The following is a 24,710-nucleotide window of genomic DNA, read 5'->3' on the forward strand; positions in this document are numbered from 1 at the left end:
ACTGCCCTAGAAATCCTCTACTTAATGTCTGTTTAACCCTTTTTCCCTCCTAACCCCAGCCAATTACTGATTCTTTTACAGTCTCCATAGGTTTTCCTTTTCCAGAATGTCATAGAATTGGAATCATACAGTATGTAGTCTTTTCAGTTTGGCTTTTTTCACTTGATAATATGCATTGAGTTTCCCGGTATCTTGTCTTGTCTTTTCTTCTTCTTCTTTTTCTTTTTTTCTTTTTTTTTTTTTGAGACCAAGTCCTGCTCTGTTGCGTAGGCTGGAGTGCAATGGTGCGATCTTGGCTCACTGCAACCTCCGCCTCCTGGGTTCAAGCAATTATTCTGCCTCAGCCTCCCGAGTAGCTGGGATTACAGGCATGTGCCACCCCGCCTGGCTAAATTTTTTGTATTTTTAGTAGAGATGGGTTTTCACCATGTTGGCCAGGCTGGTCTCGAACTCCTGACCTTGTCATCTGCCCACCTTGGCCTCCCAAAATGTTGGGATTACAGGCGTGAGCCACCGTGCGCAGCCTCCCTGTGTCTTTTCATGGCTTGATAACTAACTTCTTTTTAATACTGGGTAGTTGTCTGTCATCTGGATATACCATAGTTTATCCATTCACCTACTGAAGGACATCCGGGTTACTTCAAGGTTTTGGCAATTATGAATAAAGCTGCTCTAAACATTCATGTGTAGGTTTTCAGTTCATTTGGGTAAATACCGAGGAGCATGATTGCTGCTCATATGGTGAGAGTTACCTTTAGTTTTGTAACGAACTGCCAAACTGTCTTTCAGAGTGGCTGTAACATTTTGCATTCCTATCAGCAGTGAATGAGATTTCCTGTTATTCCATGTCCTCACTAGCATTTGGTGGTGTCAGCATTCTGGAGTTTGGTCATTCTGGTAGGCGTATAATGGTCTCTCATTTTCATTTTCTTTTTCTTTTTTTTTTTTTTTTTTGAGATGGAGTTTCACTCTTGTTGCCCAGGCTGGAGTGCAATGGTACAATCTCGGCTTGCTGCAACCTCCACTTCCCAGGTTCAAGTGATTCTCCTGTTTCAGCCTCCTGGGTAGCTGAAATTACAGGCGCCTGACACTACGACTGGCTAATTTTTGGTATTTTTAGTAGAGATGGGGCTTCACCATGTTGGCCAGGCTGGTCTTGAACTCCTGACCTCAGGTGATCCACCTGCCTCAGCCTACCAAAGTCCTGGCATTACAGACGTGAGCCACCGTGCCCGGCTCTTTTTTGTTTTTGTTTTGAGGTAGAGTCTTGCTCTATTGCCCAGGTTGGAGTGCAGTGGTGTGATCTCAGCTTACTGCAACCTCCCGAGTTCAAGCGATTCTCTGCCTCAGCCTTCTGAATAGCTGGCATTACAGGCGCCTGCCACCACGCCTAATTTTTTGTGTTTTTAGTAGAGATGAGTTTTTTCACTGTGTTGGCCAGGCTGGTCTCAAACTCCTGACCCAGGTGATCCACCCACCTCAGCCTCCCAAAGTGCTGGGATTACAGGCGTGAACCACCGTGCCTGGTCAGGTATCTCATTTTAATTTGCAACTTTCTTTTTTTTTTTTTTTGAGATGGAGTCTTGCTCTGTCACCCAGGCTGGAGTGCAGTGGTGTGATCTCCGCTCACTGCAAGCTCTGCCTCCCGGGTTCACACCATTCTCCTGCCTCAGCCTCCCGAGTAGCTGGGACTACAGGTGCCTGCCACCACACCTGGCTAACTTTTTGTAAGTTTAGTAGAGACGGGGTTTCACCATGTTAGTCAGGATGGTCTTGATCTCCTGACCTCGTAATCCTCCCACCTCGGCCTCCCAAAGTGCTGGGATTAGAGGCGTGAACCACATGCCAGGCCCCTGCCACACCTTCTTGAGTGGAAAGGAATGTTTTCCTATTCTTGAGTTTTAAGAATTCTTTATATATTTTTGTTAACAGTCCTTTATCAGATGTGTCTTTTGCAAATATTTTTACCTTGTGACTTTTCATTCTCTTGACAGTATTTTTTGCAAAGCAGTTTTTAATTTTAGTGAAGTCTGGTCTATCAATTATTCTTTCATGGATCATGCTTTTGATGCTGTATCTAAAAGTGATCTGGCTGGGCAGTGGCTCATGCCTATAATTCCAGCACTTTGGGAGGCCAAGATGGGTGGATCACCTGAGGTCAGGAGTTCGAGAGCAGCCTGGCCCATGGTGAAACTCTGTCTCTACTAGAAATACAAAAAAATTAGTCCGGTGTAGTAGTGGACACTTGTAATGCCAGCTACTTGGGAGGCTGAGGCAGGAGGAATTGCTTGAACCCAGGAGGCAGAGGTTGCAGTGAGCCGGGATTGCGGCACTGCACTCCAGCCTGAGCGACAAGAGTGAGACTCTGTCTCAAAAAAAGTAAATAAATAAATTAAAGCAATCACTATACCTAAGGTCATCTAGATTTTCTTCTATGTTATCATCTAGAAGTTATCTAATTTTGCATTTTATATTTAGGTTTATGATCCATTTTGATTTAATTTTTGTGAAGTGTAATGTCTGTCTAGATTTTTTTTTGCATGTGGAAGTCCAGTTGTTCCAGGACCATTTGTTGAAACAACAAATGGTTTGTTATAAAAGACATTTGTTACATTGTATCGCCTTTACTCCTTTGTCAAAGATCTGTTGACTATGTGAATGTATTTCTGTGCTCTCTAGTCTGTTCCATTGATCCATTTGTCCTTTCTTTTGCCAATACCACACTGTTTTAATTAATGTAGCTTTTTTATTTTTATTTTTTGAGATAGTGTCTTGGCTGGAGTACAATGGCATGATCTCGGCTCACTGCAACCTCTCTCTCCCGGGTTCATGTGATTCTCATGCCTCAGCCTCCTGAGTAACTGGGATTACAGGTGTGTGCCACCACACCTGGCTCATTTTTTTTTTTTTTTTTTTTCTTGAGATGGAGTTTTACTTTTGTTGCCCAGGCTGGAGTGCAATGGCACGATCTTGGCTCTCTGCAACCTCTGCTTCCCAGGTTCAAGCAATTCTCCTGCCTCTACTTCCCTAGTAGCTGGGATTACAGGTGCCTACCACCGCGCCCAGCTAATTTTTGTATTTTTGGTAGAGACAGGGTTTCATCCTGTTGGCCAGGCTGGTCTTGAACTCCTGACCTCAGGTAATCTGCCCACCTTGGCCTCCCAAAGTGCTGGAATTACAGGCGTGAGCCACCGCGCCTGGCATAATTAATGTAGCTTTATGATGATTCTTGAAGTTGAGTAGTGTCAGTCCTCTGAATTTATTCTTCATTGGCTATTCTAGGTCTTTTGCCTCTCCTTATAAACTTTATTATTATTATCATTTTTTTTTTTGAGAGGGAGTCTCATTCTGTTACCCAGGCTGGAATGCAGTGGCGCGATCCCAGCCAACTGCAACCTCTGCCTCCTGGATTCAAGTGATTCTCCTGCCTCAGCCTCCCGAGTAGCTCGGATTGTAGGCGCCCGCCACCACACCCAGCTAATTTTTTATTTTTAGTAGAGACAGGATTTCACCATGTTCGCCAGGGTGGTCTTGGAACTCCTGACCTCAAGTGATCTGCCCACCTTGGCCTCCCAAATTGCTGGGGTTACGGGCGTGAGCCACTGTGCCTGGCCTCCCTATACATTTTAGAATCAATTCGTTGGTATTCACAAAATAACTTGCTGGGGTTTTCATTGGGATTACATTAAATCTACAGATCAAGTTGAGAAGAACCGACGTCTTGATAACATTGAGTCTTCCTACCTATGAACATGGAATATCTCTCCCTTTGTTTAGTTCTTCTTTGATATCTTTCATCAGAGTTTTATAGTTTTCCTCAAGTAGAGCTTATACACATTTTGTTAGATTTATATATATCATTTTTGGGGGTGCTCATATAAATGGTAATGTGCTTTTAATTTCAAATTTCACTTGTTTGTCACTGGTATATAGGAAACTGGTTGACTTTTATGTATTAACCTTGTATTTTGCAGTCCTGCTATATAATCTCTTATTCCAGCAATTTTTTTGTCACTTCTTTCTGATTTTCTACATAGACAATCGTATCATCTACACAGTTTTCTTTCTCTCTTCCTAATCTGTATACTTTTAATTTCCTTTTCTTATTAGTTAGGACTTTGTATGATGTTGAAATAAGTGGTGAGAGAGAACATTGTTACCTTGTTCCTGTTCTTCGTGGAAAAGCTGTGACTTTCTCATCAAGTATGATGTTAGCTATAGGTTTTTTATAGATGTTCTTTATCAAGTTGAGGAAGTTCTTCTCTATTCTTCATTTTCTGAGAATTTATTATTTACCATGAATGGGTGTTGAATTTTGTCAGATAATTTTTCTCCATCTATTGATATGATCATGTGATTTTTCTTCTTTAGCCTGTTGATGTGGTAGATTATATTAATTGATTTTATTTTTTATTTTGAGACAGAATCTCACTCTGTCACCCATGCTGCAGTGCAGTGGTGTGACCTCGGCTCACTGCAATCTCCACTCCCTGGGTTCAAGCAATTCTTGTGCCTCAGCCACCTGAGTAGCTGGGATTACAGGTGTGCACCACCACATTCAGCTAATTTTCATATTTTTAGTAGAGACGGGGTTTTACCATGTTGGCCAGGCTGGTCTCGAACTCCTGACCTCAAGTGGTCCACCTGCCTTGGCCCCCCCCCAAGTGCTGGGATTACAGGCACGAGCCACCACATCCAACCTACTGTTGATTTTTGAATGTTTAACCTATAGTCCTGTGGTGAGGTCTCAGTCTTTTGGTGAGCCTGTGCACCTAGACTGTGAACTTTACCCATTTTTCTTAGTTCTTCTCCCCATTTAGGTGGGACAGAATGGCCAGAGGGGGCTGGAATTGTGTATTTCCCTTCTCCCAGGAAGTTTAGGCTCTGAGAAGATCCCAACAGGTTAGGTGCTGGCAAAATAATTTCTCCTGAGGGCAGACCTTGTTAAGAACAGAATGTTCCGGTGTGTTTAAAAAAAAAAAGAGAAAAGAAAAGAAAAAATGATTTCTTTGCCCCTCCTTGTGCTGGAAGCATGAAGGGATTTTTCCCCCCCTCAGTTTTCACTGTAAGGAACTGGTAGAGCTCCTGGAGGTAAAACTCATGGAATGATGGGGCTCCCCAGTAATTGGATCTCCTGGAGTTTTAAATTCTCACAGTTGTCCACACTGAGCCTCCAGCAATTTGTTAGTTATAGTTAAGGTTTTCCTACCCTAGCGCTGATTTGGTGGAGGATTTTACTCCAGTAAGCTATGATTCTCTGTATCTGCCTGTCTGTCTGTCCAATTTGGGAGGCAGCGGTTTCCCGCTTAACCTCCTTTGTTTCTTTTTTTTTCTTTTTTTGAGACAGAGTCTCACTGTCTCCCAGGCTGGAGTGGCATGATTCACTGCAAGCTCCGCTTCCCGGTTCATGCCATTCTCCTGCCTCAGCCTCCAGAGTAGCTGGGACTACAGGCACCCACCACCACGCCCGGCTAATTTTTTTTGTATTTTTAGTAGAGACGGGGTTTCACCGTGTTGGCCAGGATGGTCTCAATTTCCTGACGTCGTGATCCATCTGCCTTGGCCTCCCAAAGTGCTGGGATTACAGGCGTGAGCCACCACGCCTAGTCACCTCATTTCTTTAAGAGTTGTTTTTTCAGTTCATTCAGCTTTTTACATGTTGTTAGGATCAGGTGGCGACTTCTAAGCTTCTTACATGCTGGGCTAGAAACCAGAAGGTTGAGTGATATTTCTTTTCTTTCTTTCTTTTTTTTTTTTTTTTTTGAGACAGGATCTTGCTCTGTTGCCCAGGCTCGAGTGCATTTGTGGGATCATAGCTCACTGCAGCCTGGAATTCTTGGGCTCAAGCGATCATCCCACCTCACCGTCCTCATTAGCTGGGACTATAGGCATGTGCCATTGTGCCCAGCTAGGAGTAGAATTTAAATAATAATAATAAAAGCACTTGTTCTGTTATCTATCATATATTGCTTTCAGTGATGCCCACGTTCTCCTGCTTGTTTTCCCCTCCAGTGGAGCCCCGTCAGCCTGTCTAGTATCCTTCCGGGATCTCTCCATTCTCTGTCAGTGGCAGGGAATCTCCTCGTTCTGCTGCGAGGTGGGGCATAGCCTTTATCTTTAGTTTTCCACAGTGAGATCGTAATTTCCTTGTCTTTCATAATGTATTTACACATCTTAATGTACCTAGTACTCTTTTTGTCCAGTATTGACTGGGAGTCAGCGTGAGCTAGAAGGGATGCAAGCACTTTATGAGAAAGTGGGAGGGGATACTTCTGACCATGCCTTGTGGAAGGACTTCCTAGGTGGGAAGGGTAGGCAGAGGCATACTGTGTTCCAAAGACTGTGCTAAGGACAGTGGTGGCTTGAAATTTATATTTTAGAAACACTTTCTAAGGTGGCCTGGGGGATAGCATAGAGGAGAGAGGGATCAAGAAGCTGGGAGACCAGAGAGGAGGCTGCTGTAGTGGGGGTTAGGGGGAGGATGTACATTTGGGCAGGAGCAATGAGAATGGAAAGGATGAGAGAATTTGGGAGATAGGAAGAGGACCAGGCCATTGGAAACGAGGAAAGTTTTGAGCCTGGGTGAGTGGGAAAAAGGTACTACTGTTAACTGAAATAGGCAAATCAGGAGGAAGAAATTATTTTGAATAGAGGAAGGAAAAGATTATAAGTTGGGAATCCAGCTAGAGAACAAAGTGGTGTTCAAATTTTGGGGAAGGGAAAATAGGTAAAAACTGCAGAAAGAATCATGAAAAAAGTAGAGGAATAGTGAGGTGATTTTGTCCCCCCACCTCACCATTTGGGAATGTTTGAACATTTTTTTTTTTTTTTTGAAACAGAGTCTCACTGTGTTGCCCAGGCTGGAGTGCAGTGGCTCGATCTTGGCTCACTGAAACCACTGCTGCTCAGGTTCAACAATTCTTCTGCCTCAGCCTCCCGAGTAGCTGGGACTTCAGGCGCCCGCCACCACACCCAGCTAATTTTTTGTATTTTTGGTAGAAACGGGGTTTCACCGTGTTGGCCAGGCTGGTCTTGAACTCCTAATCTTGTGATCCACCCGCCTCGGCCTCCCAGAGTGCTGGGATTACATGCATGATCCACCGTGCCCGACCGAACGTTTTTATTGTTACCATGTTGGTGGTAGTACAGCTGGCATCTAGTGAATAGAGGGCAGTGTTGCTACTAAACATTCCTACAGTGCACAAGGCAGCTTTGCCCCTCAGCGAAGAATGACCTGGCCCCAGATATGAAGTGTCAAGGCTGAGCCATGCTGGAGTAGGATTCTTAAGACTGAGCTTTATCCTTTCATCCTTCTGGCTTCCTCTTAAATATTAACCTTTGCTTTGTAATTGGTGCTGATAAATGAACAGCTCATATGATCTCATGTAATCTTCACAAAACTTCTGTTAAATACTGCTACATTGTTTTATGGTGTGAAAACAGGCTTGGAGGCCTGCCCAAGGTCACACAGCTATTTTGTACAGAGCCAGCACTCCACCTGGGCTGGACGTTTTTTTTTGGAGACGGGTTTTTGTGTTGCCCAGGCTGGAGTGCAGTGACGTGATCACGGCTTACTGCAGCCCCAACCTTCCAGGCTCAAGCAGTCATCCCACCTCAGCCTCCCAAGTACCTGGGACCACAGGCTTATGCCACCATGCCTGACCAATTAAAAAAAAATTTTTTTGGTAGAGATCGAGTCTTGTTATGTTGCCTAGTCTGGTCTGCAGCTCCTGGGCTCAAGCAGTCCTTTCACCTTGACCTCCCGAAGTGTTGAGATTGATTATAGGTGTTAGTCACTGTGCCTGGCCTAGCCTGTTCTTTTAATGGTACCTCCTGGCTTTTCTTGTGTTCAGAGAGCTGGGGGTTAAGACTGTCCTGATTACTCCATAGAGATACTGATGTTTTACTGCAGCACTTTTTTTTTTTTTTTTACCTGAGCCATAGCTGCAATTTGAATTTTAGATGGTTAGAAGAAATTTTTCCAAAATCTGCTTTTTTTCTTATTTTCCTTGTGCTCTAAATTCAGTAGCTGTTTTGATATTATGCTATATTCTCTTTTCCATGTAGCCAGGCCTGTGGCTTAAAGATCATTTTTCTGCTGAGACACTGGTTATGTCGTGATTTTTTTTTTCTTTCTAGTCATTTTGACTTTTAGATGATAGTCATGAGGCTGCCTGCTCTATTTTCTCCTAGGTCCAGGCCCTCAGCCCTGGGGACTAAGCCCTGTATCTGCTGAACTGGGTGCCCTGTGACTTGTAGACAGTCTGCAGAGCTTTCAGTGGCTTTTTTGCTTTTCAGCAAAATACAGTTGGTTAGGTAACTTCTTACCTTAATTTATCAGGTGGAAATCTTTGTGTTACAGGTTGGGGCAGACAATTCCTCAGGTGTGTCATCTGCCTGAGCGTTCATTCACCTGATTCACATACATGAATACCAAAATATCCCCGTTGCTGAAAATGACAGGGGAAAAAACCCAAATAATTAAAGATAGATAGATGTTTGACATTAGAGATGACATATTTCTTTATTTTCTTTTTTTTGTTTGTTTTTGTTTTTTTGAGATGGAGTCTCACTTTGTTGCCCAGGCTGGAGTGCCGTGCCCTGATTTCAGCTCACTGCAACCTCCTCCTTCTCTGTGTTCAAGCGATTTTCTTGCCGCAGCCTTCTGAGTAGCTGGGACTACAGGTGCCTGCCACCATACCCAGCTAATTTTTGTATTTTTAGTAGAGATGGGGTTTTCCCATGTTGGCCAGGCTGGTCTTCAACTCCTGACCTCGTGGTCCACCCACCTCAGCCTCCCAAAATGCTGGGATTACAGGCGTGAGCCACTGTGCCTGGCCTAGAGATGACATATTTCAAGACCTTGGGTAGCCTACTAAGCTGTTGTATCACTGTAGCATGTAGCATGGATTTTTCTTGTTTTACAGTGCTATAGAATGTAACAGGCATTAAATAATCTCTCTCTTTTTTTTCTTTGAGATGGAGTTTCGCTCTGTTACCCAGGCTGGAGTGCAATGGCACGATCTCAACTCACTGCAACCTCCGCCTCCCGAGTTCAAGGGATTCTCTTGCCTTGGCCTCCTGAGTAGCTGTGATTATGGGCATGTGCCACCACGCCTGGCTAATTTTGTATTTTTATTTTTTTATTTTTTTATTTTTTATTTTTTATTTTTAAATTTTTTTAAATTTTGTATTTTTAGTAGAGACATGGTTTCACCTTGTTGGTCAGGCTGGTCTTGAACTCCTGACCTCAGATGATCCGCCCGCCTCAGCCTCCCGAAGTGCTAGGATTCCAGGCATGAGCCACCATGCCTGGCCAGAATTTTATAATTTTGTAACCTGTGTATTTGATGTAAGTGCTGAAGCATTGGAGCATTATTCATAATGTTTATAATTGACATGTAATAATTGTACATATGGGCCGGGCGCGATGGCTCACACCTGTAATCCCAGCACTTTGGGAGGCCGAGGCAGTTGGATCACTTGAGGTCAGGAGTTCGAGACCAGCTGACCAACATGGTGCAACCCTGTCTATACTAAAAATACAAAAATTAGCTGGGCATGGTAGCGGGAGCCTGTAATCCCAGCTGCTCAGGAGGCTAAGGCATCAGAACTGCTTAAACCTGGGAGGCGGAGGTTGCAGTGAGCCGAGATTGCACCACGGCACTCCAGCCTGGATGATAGAGCAAAACTCAGTCTCAAAATAATAGTAATAATAATAATTGTTCTATTTATGGGGTATAAGGTGAATTTATTCCTTCTATCTGACTATAACATTGTACCAGTTGACCAGCCTCTCCCTGTCTCCCCTGCCCTCCCCTTGCCTCTGGTAAGCACTCTTCTCAACTTCTATGAGAGCAACTTTTTTAGATTCTACACAAGTGAGTCACATTGTTACTGTCTTTCTGTTTCTTATTTTGCTTAACGTAAGTACTCTCCTCTGGGTTCATTCATATTGTCACAAAAGACAGAATTTCATGCTTTTATAAGGCTTAATAGTATTCTACTGTTTATATATACCACATTTTCTTTTTTCATCTGTTGATGGACACTTATATTGATTCTATAACCAATTGATGGCTATTGTAACTAGTGCTGCAATATACATGAAAGTGTAGATGTCTGATGTACTAATTTCATTTCCTTTGGATGTATTCCTAGTAATGGGATTGCTGGATTTTTTTTTTTTTTTTGAGACTGAGCCTTGCTCTGTCTCCCAGGCTGGAGTGCAGTGGTGTGATCTTGGCTCACTGTGACTCTGCCTCCCGGGTTCAAGTGATTCTCGTGCTTCAGCCTCACAAATAGCTGGGATTACGGACGTGCACCACCATGCCTGGCTAATTTTTTTTCATTTTTAATAGAGACGGGGTTTTACCATGTTGGCCAGGCTGGTCTCGAATTCCCGACCTCAGGTGATCTGCCCGCCTCAGCCTCCCAAGGTGCAGGGATTACACGCATGAGCCACTGCACCAGCCTGGATTTTTTTTTTTTTTTTTAAACTTGCTTTGATGAGCAGGAGCTGGATCTTAATGGTAATTCTATTTTTAATTTTCTGAGGACCCAGCATACTGTTTTTCGTATCTGTGCTAACTTACATTGCCATCAACAGTGTGTAAGAGTTCCCTTTTCTCCACATCCTTGTTAGTGTTTGTTGTCTTTTATCATTGATAATAGCCAGTCTAATAATGACTAGTGATGTTGAGCATTTTTTCATATATCTGTTGGCCATTTATTTTATTTTTATTTATTTATTTATTTATTTATTTTATTATTTTTTTTTTTTTTTGAGACGGAGTCTCGCTTTGTCGCCCAGGCTGGAGCGCAGTGGCCGGATCTCAGCTCACTGCAAGCTCCGCCTCCCGGGTTTACGCCATTCTCCTGCCTCAGCCTCCCGAGTAGCTGGGACTACAGGCACCCGCCACCTCGCCCGGCTAGTTTTTTGTATTTTTTAGTAGAGACGGGGTTTCACCGTGTTAGCCAGGATGGTCTCGATCTCCTGACCTCGTGATCCGCCCGTCTCGGCCTCCCAAAGTGCTGGGATTACAGGCTTGAGCCACCGCGCCCGGCCTATTTTTATTTATTTATTGAGACAGTGTCCTGCTCTGTCACCCAGGCTGGAGTGCAGTAACACAGTCACAGCTCATTTGCAGCCTCAACCTCCCAGGCTCAAGTGATCCTCCCACCTCAGCCTCCCGAGTAGTTGGGAGTACAGGCACATGCTACCTACCACACGTGGCTTTCTGGCCATTTATATGTCGTCTTTTGATAAATGTCTGTTGGGTCTTTTGCCTTGTTTTGTTACTGAGGGATGGAATCTTGCTCTGTCATCCAGGCTGGAGTACAGTGGTGCATTCATAGCTTACTTCAGCCTCAAACTCTTAGGCTCAAGCAGTCCTCCTATGTCGGCCTCCCAAGCTGGGAATATAGGCACACGCCACCATTTAGGACTAATTTTTTTTTTTTTAAACAGGGTCTTGCTCTGTCACCCAGGCTAAAGTACAGCGCAGCCTTGACTTGCTGGGCTCCAGTGATCCTCTTGCCTCAGCCTCTTGAGTAGCTGGTGTCCATTTTTTAATTGGTTTTCTTTACTTTCTTTGCTGTGAGTTCCTTGTATGTTTCCTATATTAACCCCTTAACTGATATATAGTTTGCAAATAGATTCTTCCATTCTGTAGGTTGTTTCTTCTCTCTTGTTTCCTTTGCTGTGCAGAAACTTTTTAGTCTGATATAATCTTATTTGTTTATTTTTGTTTGTGTTGCCTGTGCTTTTGAGGTCTTTTAAAAAAAATTCCTGGCTCAGACCAAGGTCATGAAGCTTTTTCCCTATGTTTTCTTATGGTAGTTTCATAGTTTCAGGTCTTTATGTTTTTGATCCATTTTGAGTTTATTTTTGTATATGGTGTGAAATAAGGGTCCAGTTTCATTCTTCTGCATGCAATATCCAGTTTTCCCAACACTGTTTATTGAAGAGACTGTCCTTTTCCCAATTGTGTTCTTGACGCTTGTTGAAAATCAGGTGGCTGTAAACGTGGATTAACTTGTGGGCTTTTATTCTGTTATACTGGTCTCTGACTGTTTTTACACCAATACCATGCTGTTTTGGTTACTATGACTTTGTAGTATATGTTGAAGTTAGGTAGTGTGATTCCTCTAGCTTTGTTCTTTTTGCTCCAGATTGCTTTGGCTACTGGGGTCTTTTGTGATTTCATATAAATTTTAGGATTGTTTTTCCTATTTCTATGAAGAACGTCATAGGGATTGCATTGATGCATTGAATGTATAGGTTGCTTTGGGTAGTGTGGATTTTTTTTTTTTTTTTTTTTTGGAGACAGAGTCTTGCTCTGTCGCCCAGGCTGGAGTATAGTGGAGTGATCTTGGCTCACTGCCACCTCCGCCTCCTGAGTCCAAGCGATTCTCCTGCCTCAGCCTCCCGAGTAGCGGGGATTACAGGTGCCTACCACCATGCCCAGCTAATTTTTGTATTTTTAGTAGAGACAGGGTTTCATCATGTTGGCCAGGCTGGTCTTGAACTCCTGACCTCAGTGATCCGCCCACTTCAGCTTCCCAAAGTGTTGGGATTATAGGCGTGAGCCACGGTGCTTGGCCAGTATGGACATTTTAACAATATTAATTCTTCTAATACATGAACATGGGCTATTGTTCCATTTATTTGTGTCTTCAGTTTCTCCGATCAATATTTTAAAGTTTTCATTGCAGAAATCTTTCACCTCCTTGGTTAAATTTCTTTCTTTTTCTTTCTTTATTTCTTTTTTGGTAGTTATTGTAAACACGATTGTTTTCTTTTTTTTTTTTTTTTTTTTGTCTTTTTTTTTTTTTCCTTTTTGTGGAGAACGGGGTCTCGCTATATTACCCAGGCAGGTCTCGAACTCCTGGGCTCAAGCTATCCTCCCGCCTCTGCCTCCCTGAGAGCTGGGATTACAGGCGTGAGCCACCGCGCCCGGCCTGTTTTCTTGATTTCTCTTCCAGATAATATGCTATTAGCTGGCATGCAGTGGCATGATCACAGCTCACTCACTTCAGCCTTGACCTTCTGGGCTCAAGTGATCTTCCCACCTGAGGCTCCCATATAGAAATAATACTGCTACTGATTTTTGTATGTTGATTTTGTATCCTGCAATCTTACTGAACTTATTAGTTCTTCTAATAGTTTTTTGGTGGGGTCTTTAGGGTTTTCTGTATGTTAGATCATGTTGTCTGCCAACAGGGATAATTTAACTTCATTTCCAATTTGGAGGCCTTTTCTTTCTTTCTTTTGCCTAGTTCTTCTGGCTATCAAGAGAAGCTGAAATGATTCATTTCAGTATTGATTAACAATTTCTGCAAAAGAACCTCTTTGGATGGGCGCGGTGGCTCACGCCTGTAATCCCAGCACTTTGGGAGGCCGAGGTGGGCGGATCACAAGGTCAGGAGATCGAGACCATTCTGGCTAACACGGTGAAACCCTATCTCTACTAAAAATACAAAAAAAATTAGTCCGGTGTGGTGGTGGGCGCCTATAGTCCTAGCTACTTGGGAGGCTGAGGCAGGAGAATGGTGTGAACCTGGGAGGTGGAGCTTGCAGTGAGCCGAGATCGTGCCACTGTATTCCAGCCTGAGTGACAGAGCAAGACTCTGTCTCAAAAAAAAAAAAAGAAAAAAAAGAAAAAGAACCTCTTTATACTGCGTGTATTCCCTTAGTATTCTGTTTTAAGGAATCATGAGTTGGCAGTTAGTGATGCCTGCACCACTGGGTCTGGAGGGCAGAGGTGAGAATTCTGCCAGCGGGTACTTCCTGCTCTTTTCCGTTTCCTTCCTGTCATTGTGTTGAGTGTGGAATAAGTGTGTTGTCACTGTACTTGAGATTTTGCTTGAGTATCTTGTACCTCTCATATATATATGTGTGTGTATGTGTGTGCGCGTGCGCGTATATTTATATTTATTTATTTATTTATTGGAGACAGAGTTTCACTCTCGTCCCCCAGACTGGAGTGCAGTGGTGCAATCTCAGCTCGCTGCAATCTCCGCCTCACAGGTTCAAGCAGTTCTCCTGCCTCAGCCTCCTAAGTAGCTGGGATTACAGGCACGTGCCACCATGCCCGGCTAATTTTTGTATTTTTAGTAGAGACAGGGTTTCACCATGTGGGCCAGGCTGGTCTTGAACTCCTGACCTCAAGTGATCTGCCTGCCTCGGCCTCCCAAAGTGCTGGGATTACAGGCATGAGCCACCACATCCAACCCATGCCTCTCATATTTAATTATGACTTATAAAGCTGTTATGCCAGGTGATAAAGTTTGTGGTTTCAAAACTTCTTGTAAATCGTTGAGAGCTCCTGGGGTTTTACTTGGGAGGATATTTTTGACAAATTATATGATAAATTTTTTCTACCATTTCTGGCATTTCTTCCCACCAGATTTTGTTGTTCCTGATCATATTATTATTTGACTCATTGGTAACTGGCTTTTTTTCTAGGTGAGTTTCTCACAGTTTGGGTTATTGGTGCCAGTCACCTTACTTCATTTATTTTGACCGTCACTAAAAAATAATTGACAGTTTCTTCATTGAAACCTATTGAATAATAGAGGTAACAGGTAATACAAAACAGCTGAAGCGTTTCCAGGTCGTGAGCTTGTTTCTGGCCAAGCTAGTCTGCCTTCCTTCTTTAGCAGTACGGGAATAAACTTTGAATCAGGTTACACAATTTAGAACAGTACTTCATCTGTTTGCTTTTGCATTTGACTGAGATTTCCAGAGTATGTGACCGGAAGAAAAACTAGGGCTTTTAACTCTGTTTTAATGCCTGTTCTGTTGCTTGGTAGCCAGAAACCCATGTTGGCTGTGACCAGACACGGCAGGGGGATTCTGATAAGCCACACAGTTGAGGCACCACCCCAAGTTTAGCAGAAAGGTTAAGGCTGTTTTTGGTTCCTTTGATCTACACATTGTCGGCCTGTTTCACAGCTTACTTTGGGAAAAACAAGAACTTTGGTTTCCCTTTTATTTTTGTTCTTTTTAACTAAGGTAGACAACCTTCTGGGAAAATAGATCCTGACTCTTGCTGTCTTGTTCCTAGAGACTCATGATGGTTTTTCATTTTAAGTAACCTTTGAAAAAACTTCTTAAATATGTCTTAAATCTGGGAAAAATTGTTTGTGTTAGAAGCACATTCAAATTTTTTAATTGGTAAGAAAAAAATGAGATATGGTTCACATACCATACAGTTCACCCATTTAAATTGTACAGTCCAATGGCTTTTAGTGTAGTCACAGATACTTGTAGCTGTTACCACCGTCAGTTTTAGAACATTTTCATCTTTCAAAAAGAAACCTTTAGTTATCATCCCCTACCCTTAAGTACCCCCTCCTACCCCAGCTCCTGGCAGCCACTAATGGACTTCACAGATTTCCGTGTTCTGGACAGTTCATATGAATGGAATCATATAACATGTGGTCTTTTGTGACCGTCTTCTTTTACTCAGCATAATGTTTTTAAGTGTCGTGTTGTGGTATATATCAGTACTTCATCCTTTTTTATTAAAACTGTGGTAAAATAAGGCCAGGCATGGTGTGCCTGTAATCCCAGCACTTGGGGAGGCCGAGATGGGTGGATCACTTGAGGTCAGGAGTTCCAGAGCAGCCTGGCCAACATGGCAAAACTCCATTTCTACCAAAAATATAAAAATTAGCTGAGCATGGTGGCATGAGCCTGTAATCCCAGCTACTTGGGAGGCTGAGGCAGGAGAATCGCTTGAACCTGGGTGGTGGAGGTTGCAGTGAGCTGAGATTGTGCCACTGTACTCTATCCTGGATGACAGAACAAGACCCTCTCTGAAATAAATAAATAAATAAAATTAAGTAAAATTATGGTAAAATAAGCAGCAGTAAAAATACCATTTTAACAAATTTAAAATTTATAGTTCAGTGGTATTAAGTACATTCACATTGTTGTGTTACCATCACCAGAATGTTGTCATCTTCCCAAACTGAAACTCTATACCCATTAAACTTAACCGACTCCCCATTTCCACCTAGTTACCCTTATTTTTAAAAATTCATGAGCTTGATCAGAATCTGTTTTCAGTTTTAAAGTTTTAAGCCACTAAGTTTGTAGTAATTTGTTATAGCAGTGATAGGACACGGAGACTTTTGTGTCATAGAGGTTTATAGAGAGTAGTCCTGATGGAAGGTGATTTTGCAGCTCCTATGACATTTTTCTTTTTTCCTCTCTCCTCTCCCCTCCCCTCCCCTCTCGTCTCCTCTCTTTTTTTTTTTTTTGAGACGGAGTCTTGCTCTGTCTCCCAGGCTGGAGTGCAGTGGCGCGATCTCTGGTCATCGCAAGCCCGTTGCCTCCCAGGTTCACGCCGTTCTCCTGCCTCAGCCTCCCAAGTAGCTGGGACTACAGGCGCCCACCATCACGCCCGGCTAATTTTTTTGTATTTTTAGTAGAGACGGGGTTTCACAGTGTTCGCCAGGATGGTCTCGATCTCCTGACCTCCGCCGGCCTCGGCCTCCCAAAGTGCTGGGATTATAGGCGTGAGCCACTGTGCCTGGCCTCCTCTCCTTTTTTTTGAGATGGGAGTCTCGCTCTGTCGCCTAGGCTGGAGTACAGTGGTGCAATAATGGCTCACTACAATCTCTGCCTCCTGAGTTCAAGCCATTCTTCTGCCTCAGCCTCCCAAGTAGCTGGTATTACAAGGTGTGTGCCACCATCCCGTCTGATTTGTATTTTTAGTAGAGACAGGGTTTCACCATGTTGGTCAGGTGACCTCAGGTGATCCACCTACCTTGGCCTCCCAAAGTGCTGGGATTACAGGCGTGGGCCACCGCACCAGGCCTCCTATGACATCTTTAATGTGGCATGTGGTGCTCTTCAGCTTTGCCTCCTATCTCTTTGGCAACTCTTCATGGTTAGTTATAAGCAAGGACTCTGGAGCCATATGCCTGAATTTGATTCCTTGCTTAGCTACCTACTTGGTGTGTGATTAGAGTATGGAGGTCTTCTGTTTCATCTGAAGGCCCTGGTAACCAGTTAATGTTGGAAGTTTTTTGAACAAGCTCCTAGTCAAAATCAGTTGACAGATCTTTAGTAACACTAGCATAGAAGATCTTGGAACTATTAATACATATCAAATGGAAAGCCCTAGAGAAGAACGTTTAAATATTGCCTCAAGATTTTAACCTGCTAATTATAGAAATATAATGGAGATTTTTGGATTCTAGAAGAATATGAGTTTGCAGGGATGCATCTGGGATGCCTTTCCCCTTCCCAGGACTGAGGGCATTTCTTCTTTCTTCTCTAAAGGAAAACAGCATGTGGAGGTACACACAGGCAAGTCTCGCTCTGTCGCCCAGGCTGGAGTGCAGTGGCGTGATCTCGGCTTACTGAAAGCTCCACCTCTCCGGTTCATGCCATTCTCCTGCCTCAGCCTCCCAAGTAGCTGGGACTACAGGTGCCTGCCACCATGCCTGGCTAATTTTTTTGTGTTTTTAGTAGAGATGGGGTTTCACCGTGTTAGCCAGGATGGTCTAGATTTCTTGACCTTGTGATCCACCCGCCTTGGCCTCCTAAAGTGCTGGGATTACAGATGTAAGCCACCGCGCCCAGCCCACACAGGCGATTTCAAAAACGCTTCCCCACCTCTACTCTAGAAATTAAACAGACAGAGAATTTGTCTGTTTTTAATGTGACTCATGGAGTTAAATTGGGAGAATAAATCGAGATAAGATGAGAACAGTTATTGTGTAACCCTGACTTTTCATCCATATTTATCCAAGAAGAGTGATTTAGCTCACCTGCAATACAGATACTTACTATCCTCTTATTTCTGACAGAGGCGGCCTTAGCAACATGCTGTTCCAGTGCTCCCTACCTGATACCACAGCCACCCTTGGCGATGAGCCTCGGAAAGTGCTCCTGCGACTTTATGGAGCGATTTTGCAGATGGTGAGTTGATAGGCTACTTTGGGAGGGGGGGGGATCCTGTTAACATTTTAAATCTTCTTTCCTGAGATACCTTGGAAAGAGATTTTAAATACTTTAATGGTGTTACTAAAGATATTTAAGTATATTGCTTTTACTGTAATTGGGCTGCACAACTTGGTTTGCATTCTGAGTTAATTCCTGTTCTTTTTTAGTTATTATTTATTAGTAAACTAGTACAGGTATTCCCAGTTTCACATCCAGAGAAGGTACAACGTTGGTTAAATCTTAAATAGTGCTTGATGATTCTTGGTTCTACATATTGATTAAAATTTTCAGCTCAGATTTAGATTGTAAAGTTCTAATGTGGAGAAGGTATTGTTTTTATAACATAATCCAAAAGATTTTAGAGGATAGTCCCAGTTAACAAAGTATGATCTCAATGAAGCTGAATTTAATAACTATTTCTCTTGAGATTTCCTTAAAACTTTGAATTGTTTGTTATAGTCATAGTCTTTCTAAAGTTTTATATTACTTAAATAATCTAATTCTTAATTAAAGTATCTATTGAATTATTCAGTTACAGGGTATCCCAACTTGTCTGGGTTTATCATTAATATTATTAATGTCATGAATTTACTATTTCTTTGACCACAATAGAAATGTTAGGTTGATGTATTTTTTTTTTTTTTTTTGAAACAGAGTTTCACTCTTGTTGCCCAGGCTGGAGTGCAATGGCGCGATCTCAGCTCACTGCAACTTCTGCCTCCCGGGTTCAACTGATTCTCCTGCCTAAGCTTCCCAAGTAACTGGCGTTATGTATGCCACCATGCCTGGCTAGTTTTGTATTTTTTTAGTAGAGACGAGGTTTAACCATGTTGGTCAGGCTGGTCTCAAACTCCTGACCTCAAGTGATCTACCTGCCGTGGCCTCCCAAAGTGCTGGGATTACAGGCATGAGCCACTGTGCCTGGCCAGGTTGATATATTTCTGTGGCAGGATTTTTATTTTTTTATTTTTTTCCTGAGATGGAGTCTGGCTGTGTTGCTCAGACTGGAATGCAGTGGTGCGATCTCGGCTCACTGCAACCTCTGCCTCCTGGGTTCAAGCAATTCTCCTGCCTCAGTTTTCTGAGTAGCTGGGATTATAGGCACACCACCATGCCCGGCTATTTTTGTATTTTTAGTAGAGATAGGGTTGTACCATAGTGGTGGCCAGGCTGGTCTCAAACTCCTGACTTCAGGTAATCTGTCCGCCTCAGCCTCTCAAAAGTGCTGGGATTACAGGCGTGAGCCACCATGCCTGGCCTGTGGTAGGATTTTGATATCTGTGTTTTTTTTTTTTTTTTTTGAGATGGAGTCTCGCTCTGTCGCCCAGGCTGGAGTGCAGTGGCACGATCTCGGCTCACTGCAAGCTCCACCTCCCAGGTTCACGCCATTCTCTTGCCTCAGCCTCCCGAGTAGCTAGTATTACAGGTGTGCGCCACCACGCCCGGCTCATTCTTTATAATTTTAGTAGAGAGAGGGTTTCACCATGTTAGCCAGGATGGTCTTGATCTCCTGACCTCGTAATCTGCCCGCCTTGGCCTCCCAAAGTGCTGGGATTACAGGCGTGAGCCACCGTGCCCAGCCTTTTTTTTTTTTGAAATGGAGTCTTGCTGTCGCCCAGGCTGGAGTGCAGTGATGCAATCTTGGCTCACTGCAAGCTCCGCCTCCTGGGTTCATGCCGTTCTCCTGCCTCAGTCTTGCAAGTAGCTGGGACTATAGGCGCCCACCACCACGCCCGGCTAATTTTTGTATTTTTAGTAGAGACAGGATTTCACCATGTTAGCCAGGGTGGGCTCAATTTCCTGACCTTGTGACCCACCTGCCTCGGCCTCCCAAAGTGCTGGGATTACAGGCATGAGCCACTACGCCTGGCCCTGATATCCTTTTTAATCTTCTTTGGAAGGGCCCATTTTATCTTAATGAAATAGAGTAGTTTTCAAGCTAAATTTTTTAGAAGACTAGCCTATTTCAGCTCAATCTAAAAAGCAGGTCGTATCCATATGATATTTGATTATATGTTTGGCAATATTAAAGTTCAAATTGGCAGTCTAGGTGTTAATTCTTAAAAAAATTGTCATAATGTGAAGAAACCCTTTTATTGGATAGCTTTTCCTTGACTCTGTCAAGCTGTGGAAATGGTTAAGATCTAAAAATGTGGGGAACAAGTTAGTATGTTTGAAGGTACATAACTATTCCACACATGTGTACGCTTGTTGAGGATATCTGTGGTCACTTTGTCATTAGGTGCAGATAGCTGGCATCCAGCTAGGACCACAATTGATGCTAACTGAAAACATAGACCCCTTGCTGTTAATACACAAGCAGAAAAGATTCTTGTGTTCACCATGCAGCTTGGGTTTTAAATTTAATCAAGTTGCAGTTTCAGAGTATAGTTTTAAAAATCTTTCATTGTTATTTTGGCACTTTTACTGATGTGCCTTTTTTTGTTTTGAGACAGGGTCTCACTTTGCCACCCAGGCTGTAATGTAGTGGCACAACCATGGCTAACTGTAGCCTCGACCTCCTGGGCTCAGGTGACCCTCCCAGCTCAGCCGCCTGAGTAGCTGGGACTACAGGAGTGAGCCACCACACCCAGATAATGTTTGTATTTTTTGTAGAGACAGGGTTTCACCATGTTTCCCAGGACGGTCTCAAACTACTGGGCTTAAGTGATGCGCCCGTCTAGTCCTCTCAAAATGCTAGGATTACAGGCATGAGTCACTGCGCTTGGCCTGGTATGTCTTGATAGTCATTTTTCCTTTGAGGACTGTTTAGATTCTGCAACAGTTAAGTCCCATTTCTGCTATTTTGTGTGTTTTGCATTTATACAACACTTTTAAAATAATAGCTGCTGAAATTACATGTGATATAAAACTATTATTTAAATCTGATTTATGAGGCTTTCATTTCTAACTTAAATAAGAAGCATTTTAAATGTGTTACAAGGTGCTCCTCTGCGGGCTAGACTAACCTAGGAGTTCAATCCTGTGCTCTAGAGCAGTGCTACAGTGATGGGAGTAATGGAGTATTCTGCATCTGTGCTGTCTGATACACTCGTCACCAGCCACATGTCAGTAATGAATATGTGGAATGTGGCAAGTGTGACTGTTGAACTGAATTTTAAATTGTTTTTAATTTTAATTAATTTAAATTAAAGTAGTGACATGTAGCTCGTGGCCACTGTGTTGGACAGCCCAGCTCGAGAATGTTCTGGTTTATTATATGAGTCACTTAGTAAAAGCCAGCTGCAGCATAGCCTACAACTGGGCAATTAGCCTTCCTCTAATAAAGATTCATTATCTTTATTATTATTTATTGTTAGTCTTTTTTCCATTTTGAAATTTTAGCATTGTGGAAGTAGTACCTGACAGTAGTTAAATACAGTAGAAATGTGTGGAAATAAAATTTGTTTGAACAGAATTCTATGTCCTAATTTATTTCGAAGAAAAAAGACTATTAAGTAACTAAGAAAAATAAAAAGAATTATTTAAGCCACTTAAAATGTAATTGACTCTTACCAAACTAATAGAATAGAGTATGTTTTACATATAATTACAATTTGGGGGGAGGTACCCCACGTTTAGCTTCTCAGTTATGTTTTTATTAGGCAAATGTTAAATGAGTTTCCATTCCTGAAGCTATATCTACTGATGTAAGGTGAAACCATACTTGAAAGCACCTTGGATAGAAAGGGAAATTAGGGCTGGGCATGGTGGCTCACTCCTGTAATCCCAACACTTTGGGAGGCCAAGGCAGGTGGATTACTTGAGTCCAGGAGTTTGAAACTCCTTTTTTGCCATGGGCAACATGGCAAAACCCTGTCTCTATAAAAAATTAGCTGGGCGTGCTGGCATGTGCCTGTGGTTCCCCAGAAACTTTGGAGGCTGAAGTGGGAAGATCCCTTAAGTCCAGGAGGTGGAGGTTGCAGTGAGCCAAGATCATGCCACTGCACTGCAGCCTGGGGGACAGAGAGAGACCCGTCTCAAAAAACAAAAACAAAAAAAACCGGAAGGGAAATTAGTAGTTTTCTACATGGATAATAAGCATACCTCTGACAATCTGACAGTTGACATAGACAACAAACTCATTTTTGTTGGAAAAAAACTATTTCTTTGTTTTGTAGGTGGGAATCTGTATTTTCAATGTAATTATTCAGTTGTTCAAGTCCTTAGTTCAAGCACACTTTTTTGGTTGTAGTTTAAACTTAGTAAACCATGAAGCCTAGAGTCACAGAGTTCAATATATTTGGTTTCCTAGCTCTGCGGAGTTTAGCAGGCATACTTGTTGCCAGTTAAGAGTTTCAGATATTAATGGCCATTGGAGAGTGCTGGTCATTGGGAGTACTGTGACAACATGAGGAGGGGAACCAAAATCAACAACTCCAAAAGATGGCTAAGGTACAAAAGAAGGAAAGTAAAGAGCAGGCTTAGAAGCTTCTAAGATGCGAGCCAGGCAACAGCTGCTGTGTGCTTTAGGAGCTGAGCTGCCACACACTGTGCCAGGGATTTTAAATTCCTTTCCAAATATTTTCAACAGCTTTAAAGTTTCTATTATTTATTTTTGCTGCGGTCTAGGTGTGATGAAATTGCTGATGTATAGCCAACTCTTTAGAATGAATCTGGCCTACAATGGAAGGAGATATTTATGGTCTACAGTGAGGGTTTTGTTCCTATCACAGCAAAAAAAAAAAAAAAAAAAAGCCAGAATTTATAATAAATTGTTAGGATTGATAATAAATTGTCAAGATTTGCATTAATTGAGAGATGTGACTGAGCAAATACAGAGCCCCAAATAATAAATCACATTACTTTCATAAAATTAAGGGTTAAAGAGAGAATTAAATATAGTGTGACTCAAATCTTCTGCTTTCCTTCTTTTTGCTCTACCTCATAGGAAAGCATACACACATCCTATACATGTGTGTGTATTTATACAAATATAACTGGTATCTCCCAAGCCAACTTTACAAAAGCAGCTGTAGCATCCTTCAAGGTGGGCTAGAATTCACTCCTTGGAAAAATGTTAATTGAAGACTACTGCACAAGGCCGGGCGCGGTGGCTCAAGCCTGTAATCCCAGCACTTTGGGAGGCCGAGACGGGCGGATCACGAGGTCAGGAGATAGAGACCATCCTGGCTAACACGGTGAAACCCCGTCTCTACTAAAAAAATACAAAAATCTAGCCGGGCGAGGTGGCGGGCGCCTGTAGTCCCAGCTGCTCGGGAGGCTGAGGCAGGAGAATGGCGTAAACCCGGGAGGCGGAGCTTGCAGTGAGCTGAGATCCGGCCACTGCAGTCCAGCCTGGGCAACAGAGCAAGACTCCGTCTCAAAAAAAAAAAAAAAAAAAAAAAAGACTACTGCACAAATAATAGGCCTATGTGTTTTCTCAGAGTATTTTGCATTTTTGCTTAATTATATGACAGATTTAGTTTAGTATGTCCCTTCTTTCTATTTCCCTTCCTTGTTTTAAGCTTTTGAACATTTTACTTCTGTGAGAATCAGAGGTGGTAACATTTTACACGTTCTTTGATCTGCAAATGATTTACAGGTGACTTGGTTTAAAATAACGAGATGATTCTCAACTTTCTCATTTTTCTTCATCTTGGCATTGTAAGATGTCTAATTTCCTTTATTTCCATAGTGACACTGAAATGACTGCTCTTTGGTACAGTTCTCTAAGGGTTAAGTGCCAAAAAGCCAAGGTAAAACTTTGATTGGGTTCGGCCCCACAGCTTCTGTCCCACAAACATCTGTCTCTTCTAACCTCTATTTCTATCTAAGATGAGACAGAAGCAGACTTCCTGACTGTATCCTGGAGTTTTTGTTTAGGATTTGTGTTAGTTTTAGGGTGCTTATGAAAATTCCTGTGTTTGTCAAGGTCAAGAATGGGTCCTTTTGAAAATATGAACAAGACAAGACACACACAGCTATAGAATATTATTTGTAGGAAATTATTAAACATAAAAATATTGGTCTGATCTTAAAGTAATGCATGTCAATATAATTTAGTGTCTGTTTTACATAGACTATCTTTAATTTTAATGGAAATGAGGTTATTTTCATTAGCTGCATAGATTATGAAAACCAAACTCAACTGTGAAACTACCCTGAGCTAAAGGAGGATAATTTAATAGAAGTTTTGGGAATAGGTCAGCCTTTGCATTGTGGAAAGAGATAGAATTGCTAGAAGAGAGCGTAAATGTATAAAATTAGCTATAAATGTAACTTGATTTTTTTCCTTTCTGATACTGGGAAGGAACATGAGCTCTGCAACGTCCAGTAGCAGCCTTTTCAGAGAAGCAAGTTTGGCTGATTACAAATAACCAGTTTGCTTATTTATCATGAATTGTGGAAGACACAAATGTCAGTACGTATTGTTCCTTCAATGTAACCTGTGCCAGTTGGCGGAAGTCTCAGAGGATTGCTTTGTCCCTTCCTCTGTCAGAACAGTGACTCTGTGTTAAGCCACTTCCTTCTGTGCATGAATGGAGAGATTTGGCCTCACCGTTATGAGCGGTCTCACAGGCATGAATGTTTATAATACACATCAAAGATCTCTCTTGAATGTTGTCTGGAAAATTGTTTTTGTTTGTTTTTTGAGTAATAGAAGGCTAATATTAGTGCTTGTTTGAGTACTAACCATAATAAAGGCATCAAGGCACAACGCAGATATGTATTAGCAACTCAAAAGAGTAAAATTTGAGACACCGTCCTTTTTGAATCTAGAAAACAAATGTCTTCCTCCCTG

At 42.4% G+C, this 24,710-nt stretch overlaps 1 protein-coding gene and 3 long non-coding RNA genes across 9 annotated transcripts in view; 3 read left to right on the top strand and 1 right to left on the bottom strand.

Moving 5' to 3' along the window:
• Positions 1–24,710, top strand: part of CHKA (choline kinase alpha) — a 72,058-nt gene that overhangs the window by 6,819 nt on the left and 40,529 nt on the right. For all 6 annotated transcript variants that reach the window (XR_013403480.1, XR_013403479.1, XM_028833151.2 and 3 more), the window contains exon 2: positions 17,830–17,941. Coding sequence is in view for 4 of the 6 variants with exons in the window: in XM_028833151.2 (XP_028688984.1) it covers positions 17,830–17,941 (112 nt within the window). In the remaining 2 variants the exon portion in view is untranslated. The remainder of the gene's footprint in view (positions 1–17,829; positions 17,942–24,710) is intronic.
• On the top strand, positions 738–5,001 carry LOC144334083 (uncharacterized). The gene is made up of 3 exons (XR_013403496.1): positions 738–1,294; positions 1,612–1,816; positions 3,168–5,001. It is a non-coding gene; the product is annotated as an uncharacterized LOC144334083 (long non-coding RNA).
• Positions 16,664–23,323, bottom strand: LOC144334079 (uncharacterized). Its single transcript, XR_013403492.1, has 2 exons — positions 23,091–23,323; positions 16,664–17,463 (listed from the first exon to the last, which is right to left on the bottom strand). It is a non-coding gene; the product is annotated as an uncharacterized LOC144334079 (long non-coding RNA).
• On the top strand, positions 19,547–22,371 carry LOC144334076 (uncharacterized). The gene is made up of 2 exons (XR_013403489.1): positions 19,547–19,800; positions 21,665–22,371. It is a non-coding gene; the product is annotated as an uncharacterized LOC144334076 (long non-coding RNA).

Source organism: Macaca mulatta, chromosome 14, assembly GCF_049350105.2.
Source record: "Macaca mulatta isolate MMU2019108-1 chromosome 14, T2T-MMU8v2.0, whole genome shotgun sequence".
Classification (NCBI taxonomy): domain Eukaryota; kingdom Metazoa; phylum Chordata; class Mammalia; order Primates; family Cercopithecidae; genus Macaca; species Macaca mulatta.